The following is an 8,490-nucleotide window of genomic DNA, read 5'->3' on the forward strand; positions in this document are numbered from 1 at the left end:
CGTCAATCACTTGTTTTTCATCTTTTCTTCTTCAAACAACTTAATTAACACCTAGAAATGCTTAACAACAACAACCACAATATTATCAAATTATTTTCACAATTTCCAGCCACCACAAACCATATATTTAGCCACAAAACAGCCCAACCAAAGAGACAACCATATCTCATGTTCTTTCAAGTGCTATCTTATGGTTTTTCACTCAAACAACACAACCAACACAAGATTAGCCTTAGGCACAATCAAGAAAATGTTATACATACCTTGGACATCATCTACAACTCGAAACCCTATCTCAACTTAGCTCACAATAGCCCTCAATCACACTACAACATCATAGAAATATTCTCTTGTAGTCCTTAACACATTTGATGATGATTAGAGTTGATTTCCCTTTAGTTTGCTTTTTGGGATCTTAGACCAGCTTTTAGAGAAAATTGAGAGTGCTTTGATGTAAGGTTTCTGTGTATAATAACGAAATATACAGGGTAGAAGATAACGTATAAGCCCACCGCCTCAATTCTCCAAGTAGGTGGGTAAGCTGCCTGCTTGGCAGCTTGAGCGGTGCAACTTCGGACGCTTGTATCTCTCTAATACGACATCATATTGACAAACGGATTGCAGTGTTGGAAATTAGACACATAGGGCTTTAATTCCATATAAACATCTCCATGTAACTCTCAATAGATTGGGAGAAAACTGCGTCGCAACTGGCCTATAAAACTGCCAGTTTCTCCGAAGTGCGGCGACGTGACTTGGCGATCCTACTATATAAATTCATATTTCTCTACCACGATGTCGTATTAATAAATGGTTTAGACCGTTGGAAACTAGGTTCCAATACTTTCATTTCAGTATATAATATGTCCCAAAATGACATCATATAACACATGAAATATATTGCTCAAAATGCTTCGTTACAAGGCAAATCCTTAGTTGGTTTTTCCGCAACTTAAATCCGATTTTTCCCAAACTTTATATTTCATATCCAAACATCATATAGAGTCATATCTTGACTTTAAACTCATTTAAATCATGATTAACGAGTCTCATATTCATCTTAACTTGCTTAAGACTTCAGTAAACCTTACTTATTCTTGTAGAAGGATTTCGTCCTTTTTGAGTTTACATTAGATAATCCTATAGTGACAAGAGGGGTTGCTCTGATGGTAAGCAACCTCCACTTCCAACTGAGAGGTTGTGAGTTCGAGTCTCCCCAAGAGCAAGGTGGGAAGTTCTTGGAGGAAAGGATACCGAGGGTCTATTTGGAAACAGCCTCCCTATCCCAGGGTAGGGGTAAGGTCTGCGTACACACTACCCTCCCTAGACCCCACTAAATGGGATTATACTTGGTTGTTGTTTGTTTATTAGATAATCCTATAATGACAGTAACGTCTGAAGTACGGGGTGTAACAACTTTAAATCACTTTATATAATTTCAAAGAAGATCTCATTGAGCTTACATCAACTGACTTACGTCATACTTTCACTTACAAAAATATGGGGTATAACAATTCTCATATTCTAGCATTTGAATTTTAAAATCTTATCTTTGAATTATGGTGAGTGGGGGTAGGTAGATGGTGGGTTTTTCTAATGGAATGTCACATAGTTGCAGCTGACCTTGGGGAAAGATGGTGAATGGTGGCAGTAATGGATGAAAAATTGGTGGTGGTTTGGTGGTTACACGATGAATTTGGGAGGCTGTTATATGTGTAGCTAAAGGCAATATTGAAACAAATAAAATAAATGATGAAAATTATTCACGCGCCTAATTTAGGTATAGCTCACACAAATGTGCCACATCATCATTTGTGTTTAATAGATACACTTTATTTTGTGCTGGAGTGTTTAATAGGTGATTGCCTTAGTTGAAGTGTCTAAATGAAAATTGGAACCAAGTTTTTTTTTTTTGGTTTGGGTTGGGGGCCGGGGGGCGTATTTGGCTTTAAATTTCACAAGTGGAACTCTGTTCATTTGTAGAATTTGAAATTACAAGACAATGATTATTTTCCAATTAGGGACTAAAAAGAGGTTATTTGTGAATTTTACCCTCATTTGGGGGAAGTTGCTACTATGTTATCCCCATAACCACTAGTTTTGTCGATGTTGATGCTATCGAGATGGTTAGGCGTGATAATATAATTATTCAAGGTGATAAAAGAAAATAAAATAGAGATAAAACAATATATTGAGGAACTGTGTAAAAGACCTAAAATAGACTCTAAAGAACACAATATAAGGGAAGCAAACATCCAGATAGCGTTAACAACTAGTTACAAAATTCGAGATTCGAAAACTTTAGGCTTATTATTAAGTTTCCTAACAAAATGAACCTAGATAGAGCAAAATAATATAAAAAATTGATATAACCAACGAAACCGATTTGGAATTGAAACATAATTGCGCAATTGCTTGTTTTTGTGATCCCTGCTACAACATGGTAAAAGGGCATTATCTTAAATCTATTAGCACTTGAAGAGTCGATGCTATGGCCACTAAAAAGGCAACATTTACTCAAGAACCTATTTTTACTACTCTTTTATATGGACCAAATATGAAAATAAGTAATTTGAAAATAATGAAGATTAAAAGAGGAAGAGCAGTGTGTTCCAATAAACTATTTAACAATAGTGAGTGTCAGACTTGCTTTTTTTATTCACTTATTCTTAGTGAATTCTGAAAATTTGCAATAGAGTTCCCACAGGCATTATCACCTTGAGAACTTATTTTATTTGAAACATTATTCAGTTCAGGGAAAGTAGCAACTAAAAAACAATGAATACACATCTACCAAACGCAAATATAAGCCAAAAGATACCTATAAGCCAATTTTACCAGCTTATAAACTTAGCCAAACACCCTCTAACAACAAATACTACCCGTGTGAGTTACACCTATGACCTTTTCACTACAATAATTCGACTACTGAACTGCACATCAATTCTTTCTATTTTCTTTTAACCCTTCTTCATTCATTTCCAACAAATTCTGCTGAGATCATTAAACAAGAACGGCGGAAAACCAACTATGACAGAGGGTGTGTTTGGTATAATGGAAAATATTTACCGTGAAAAATATTTTCTAAGAAAATATTTTCTTAGAAAACAAGTTACTCATTTTCCAGTGTTTGGTACGCAAATTAAGGAAAATAGCTTCTCAAAAGTATTCATAAATAATTTAGATAAAATAAACATGAAGCCATAAACTTTCGAACCAACAACCTTTCGAAACTCACAACTTTCATAAACTTCTGAACCGCTAAACTTTCGAACCCGCAAACTTCCAAACACATAAACCTCCGAACTCATAACTTTGTAACTTGTAAAATTTCAAACCTGTAAACTGAAAAAATGAGAAAACCAGAACTGAAAATATAAAAAAAAGAATATTTTTTGCTGCGTGCGGGGGGAGGGGGGTGGTGCAAAAAAAGAAAAAAAGAAAAAACAAAAAATTGAATGATACAAAAAAAAAAGTTTTAAAAAAAATTACGGGGGGGGGGGGGGGGGGGGGGTTGACGGGTTTGGGTGGGTGGTGGTGCAGAAAAATAAAAATAAAAAACAGAAAATTGAAGTTGGAGGGGGTGGGGTTAGATGTGAGAGTAATTGGAGTTTTTGGAAAATGTTTTTCTAACCTTTTCTAGGGAAGTCATTTTCCTCCAATTTCAAGAAAATGTGATATCTAGGAAAATATTTTCCAAACTATTTTGTGCAACCAAACTGTGGAAAATGAGAAAGTCATACCAAACACACCCAGAGTTTCAACTTAGATGAGGAGTTTCCCACGTTTTACATTCTTTCATTAATCAAAAACACTTAAAAAGAAGCCACAAAGTAGATAAAATCCCTATTGAAAAGAAGGGGAAGCACGCTGTCTTTCTAAGGCCAGACATTAAATAGAGAAAAAAAAGCTAAAGACACCAGAGGGCATATTTTTCACTTCAAAACACCAAGAAATGTGTGCTTAGAAGAGAGCTGTTAGAAAAGACTTCATTTGCCCTGAACCAGTAATACAATGCAACAAGATATTACTAGGATTCATAACACATATCTACACATATGTATACAGCTGATCGTATATCCGACTCATGGCAACCGCAACCAAGAGTTAACTCGACTTCACTAAGTCTCTAAAGATAATCTACAGTTGTGGGACTTTGTGAGAATTCCTCACACAAACATAAGTTTACAAGCATGTTTACATAGAAAATCTGTCTATTAATTTATGCACATGCACCCATTTTGTCTGTGCTGGCATGAATCATCTCTAACATAACCACAAATTCACAAGTCTAAAGGTGTCAAAAAAAGCGTAAACTGGTGGTAATAAGGGTTTGTGTAGTTTTTCACAAATAGTCATTCAAAACATCTGTTTATAACCTATTTATCGACTTTACACTTGTTCAACACAAAAGGGCAAGTTCCTGCTGATTATAAATGAATCTAGACAGCTTCTGAGAAAGCCGAAGTGACAACTATGCGCCAACTATTAGCCAGCTTTGCATTCAAATTCCTAATCAACTTTACCAATTATAAAAGCTGGCTTACCATCTATGAGCTTCATTTTCTTCAATCCATGGAAAAAGAATCACATAATTAATGTCAAAACCTATGTGATTGGTGCCAAGATCTTTTCTTTCTTTCACAGATCAAAAAAACAGGTAAATTTTCATGTAAGCATCAGACATTTAACAAAGATGCCCTCAATGCACTATCTATCACCATTGAAAGAATAAAGCTTAAGTCAAAATAAGACAAATGAAAACTGAAAGTAGAAAAAATCAAGTGATAAATATCTAAAGCTACCAATTACTTCAGAAGTAAGCTTAATCTGTAGCCCGTTAACAAGAATAAATGTATTTAGTACATAAAGTAAGATGCCCAGGAACAACATTGCAGAACCTTCTTTCTCTTCTCAACTATGTCAAGAAAAATAAGAATCACTAAAAACCCAAAAAGACTAATTTCTTTGATTCTTTCAGAGAAGATATAGAAAACACTAACCAGAAACTATCATAGTACTGCTCCCTCCTTCAAGTTATTATTTTTTGAGGACGAAAATTGTACTCAAGACCTTCTAAAGAACATAATTCTGATGAATCTTGAGTCTAGTTTGGTAATCCTCCGTATCTTCCACCACTATAAAAAGACAAAAAGACAAGAGGTTGAAAAAAAAAGGGTCGTGACAAATTACCCATTAGCAAGATCATGTCGCCTCAGAAACCAATTCTGTATCTATCAGCAAAAAACACTGCTATCGTACACATGGGACGGCACATATCTCAGCAACCCATGACAGCACAATTATACACAAAGCTACCAGATCGCTTTCGCCCAAGCAAGTTCCACTGAGGCGGTCCTTCACTTGGAACCCACGAATTAACTTCGATAATCCCTTCACCCATGGCTCTAGGCCCTCCAATTACAATTAGCCTATCACCACAAGCTCTAAAAGCCAAACCCCAACCATTCATAGAACCTGCTCTTTCAGGCAATCTTCCTATGGTAACCCATGTTTTATTTTGCTTGTCGTACTTCCTCACCTCCATGTCAGCATAATCAGCAGCATACAATTCATTATTTACGACTGCCACCAAAGGAGGTGCTTCAGATGTAGCAGGCATATTATCATCCCTAGCTTCACCAGCTCGGACAGGAGACATGCTCGGGATTTCAGTCCATTTTCCTGTTTCAAGGTCATACTCCTCTCCACAGGTCAATAGCTTTGACTCAGTTCCTCCAATGCCTCCAATTACATAAAATTTTCTGTCCATGAATACTGCAGAACACATCTTACGCGGCTTGTTCATGCTCGGTAGAGTCTTCCACCTTCCAGTCTCTGAATTGTAAAGTTCTGCTGAGCTAAGGATATTGCCCTGTGAGTCACAACCACCAGTTAGAATGGCAATCTCCCCAAGGCTGGCAGATCCAAACAAACACCTCGGTGCGTTCATCTGCATTCCGGATGACCAAGTGTTTGTCAGTATACTGTAACGATAAATGACATGTGACAAGATCTCCTTTCCAAACACAAGAAGCTCTGTGCCAACTGCCAAAGACTCCTTGTCAGAGAACACAAAGCATTCATTGGGATTCATTGATGGTAGATGCATCCAACGACGGCGACTAGGGTCAAAAGCTTCCCATTCCAGTAGCTGGCAAGAAAAATAAACCCAATGCTCAACCACACCATGTTGCCGCCGCAATCTATAAAGCTCCCCACTCCTAATTAATGAGTGAAAGCTACTATTCAAAGATGCAATAGCTCCATAATCAGACCTGGAGCAATGAATGAGACAGCTAATGGAGTTGTCACGGCCAATGGCAAGAATAAGAGAACTTGATTCAGAATTATCTGCAGCATGACGCTGATTACTAGCTTCGTCAGCTGGTGATACTGAAGCATCGCCTAAGGATATAACCACTTCTTCATTGAGAGCAACAGATCGCTTTGGCAACTTGCGTTGCACAACTTCGTTCTCGTGATTATTTTCCAATGGCCTTTTACCGTGCTGAATTTCAATCCTATCAAGGCTGTAATTCATGCAAGCTGCCCAGTTGCTTTCTCTAGGAAAATCCCTCGGTACCAAACAAGACCTGTCTTCCAACATGTCGTCCAGGTTCAGCCCTGAAAAGAAGCACCAGTACCACAGCCTAACTTTGATCTGAATTCTCAACCTTATGCTCTTCCTCACCAAACTGATATCTAATGAAGAAAATTGACACGGCAACCAGAAAATTCCCAATTAGAATTCGACAGAAACCTATTGAATTCTAAGAAACTAACAGGAAAACTGAGCGACAAAATTCTCCCTCATCAAAGCACAAGAAAAGAAATCTCTAGGACCCCTCATTTATTTTGAGAACAAATGCAAAGAACCTTCACAAGAGAAAAGGATAAAAGTAAATCTAGGACCCCTCATTTATTTTGAGAACAAAAGAATAATAACCCAGATAAAGTGACTCTTAAAAAGATTCGATTCTTCGATACATATCATAACTGCAGAAGCCAGTAGACCCTCAAAGACAATCAAATTCACCAGAAATAAGAAATACCTAAACATTGAACTTTTTAATCAAATGAGCATACAAGAACAGAGAACAACAATCCAGATTAAGTGACTTCTTACAAAGATTCCATTTTTCAATACATACTACAACTGATGAAGTCAGTAGAATTGAATTCGCCAGAAATGACAGACTTGGAATCAAAAGCACCCAAAAAGTTGAAACTTTCGAACAAATTAGCTTTGCAAGAACAAAGAAAAACAATCCATATAACTGACTTCTAACAAAGATTCAGTTTTTCAATACATATTATAACTGAAGAAGTCAGTAGATTCTTTAACATAATTGAATTCGCCAAAAACGAGATCTCTTAATTCAGATCAGAAAACACCCAATAACTCAAATTCCCCAAACACCATTAATCAAAACCAAAACTTCAAGCATTCTTTTCAATCATAGTAATCGGAATAGATCTCTTTATCATGCTTACAAAAATAGCAAACAGAAAAGGCTTAAATAATACTAGTAATTAAAATAAAAACAGACTGAAAACATTATAAAACTTATGGATTAGAAAAGGAGTACCTGATTTGGATTCATGTGAGAAGAACAATCTGTTCTCTCTCCCTCTTTCTCTATGTATACATCTTCAGGTTAAAATTCTACTCTCTGTGTGTGTATGTGTGTGTTTTTCTGTGTATAAGGGGGCCTGTAGTTTTTTTATTTTTTCCCCTTTTGTAATTTGGGGTTCTCTGTGCAATCAAAGTAGACTTTGGCTTCTGCTTTGGGGCATAATCTTCAGAGGACGCTATTATCTCTCTACTATTTTATTGTCAACTACTAAATAAATATAATTAATACTAAAAAAATAAATACTATTCATTCCAAAGAACAGTTGTTTACATACTTAGACATAGACAGCTGGATATGTGTTTATGCATATGTTTTTACCATTTTATGCATATAAAATACAGTGTATACGCAGAGAAAGAGAAAGAAAGGATAAGCGTGGAGGAAGAAGGTTGTGGAACCCTACAGCTTAGTAGAGTTTCTCTTCTTCAGTTCTTCTTTTCATATTTTTTATGGTTCCTTTGTTCTTTTCGTAACTGTTTGTTTTTGTTTGATTCAGCCTTTTCTATTGGCTTAATACATACTTCCCTCCCTTTCAATTTAGGTGTATCTTAAAAAAGAATAGACGAATTAAGGTTAATAGCCACCCATCCACCTTTTAAACTAAGAATAGATGGCCAATAATATACAACTCATATACAATATGTGAATAATCATGTATAATCGATGTGTAATATCTGTGTACCAGTGAGAAAAAATAAACAGTATATACAGTCGCCTATTTTGTAAAGATTCGATTTACTTGTAAAACGGTATATTTGAATTTGTTACGTGGTCTATAGATAAGCGAACTGATTTGATCCAAGATTATATATAAACTAGATTAAAAATAAAATTTAGCGATTAAAATCGA

At 36.0% G+C, this 8,490-nt stretch overlaps 1 protein-coding gene across 1 annotated transcript; it reads right to left on the reverse strand.

The window, feature by feature from the left end:
* Window positions 1–4,788: 4,788 nt before the first annotated feature.
* Window positions 4,789–8,185, reverse strand: LOC107769757 (F-box/kelch-repeat protein SKIP11-like). The gene is made up of 2 exons (XM_016589000.2): window positions 7,593–8,185; window positions 4,789–6,705 (listed from the first exon to the last, which is right to left on the reverse strand). The coding sequence occupies exon 2, from the start codon at window positions 6,608–6,610 to the stop codon at window positions 5,282–5,284; it is 1,329 nt and encodes a 442-aa protein (XP_016444486.1). The 5' UTR covers window positions 6,611–6,705; window positions 7,593–8,185; the 3' UTR covers window positions 4,789–5,281.
* Between the last annotated feature and the right edge of the window lie 305 nt (window positions 8,186–8,490).

This window comes from Nicotiana tabacum, chromosome 16 (genome assembly GCF_000715075.1).
Source record: "Nicotiana tabacum cultivar K326 chromosome 16, ASM71507v2, whole genome shotgun sequence".
Taxonomy (NCBI): domain Eukaryota; kingdom Viridiplantae; phylum Streptophyta; class Magnoliopsida; order Solanales; family Solanaceae; genus Nicotiana; species Nicotiana tabacum.

Excerpts from the sequence above, each read along its gene's own strand:
- LOC107769757 (XM_016589000.2), bottom strand. The coding sequence starts at position 6,610 with ATGTTGGAAGACAGGTCTTGTTTGGTACCGAGGGATTTTCCTAGAGAA.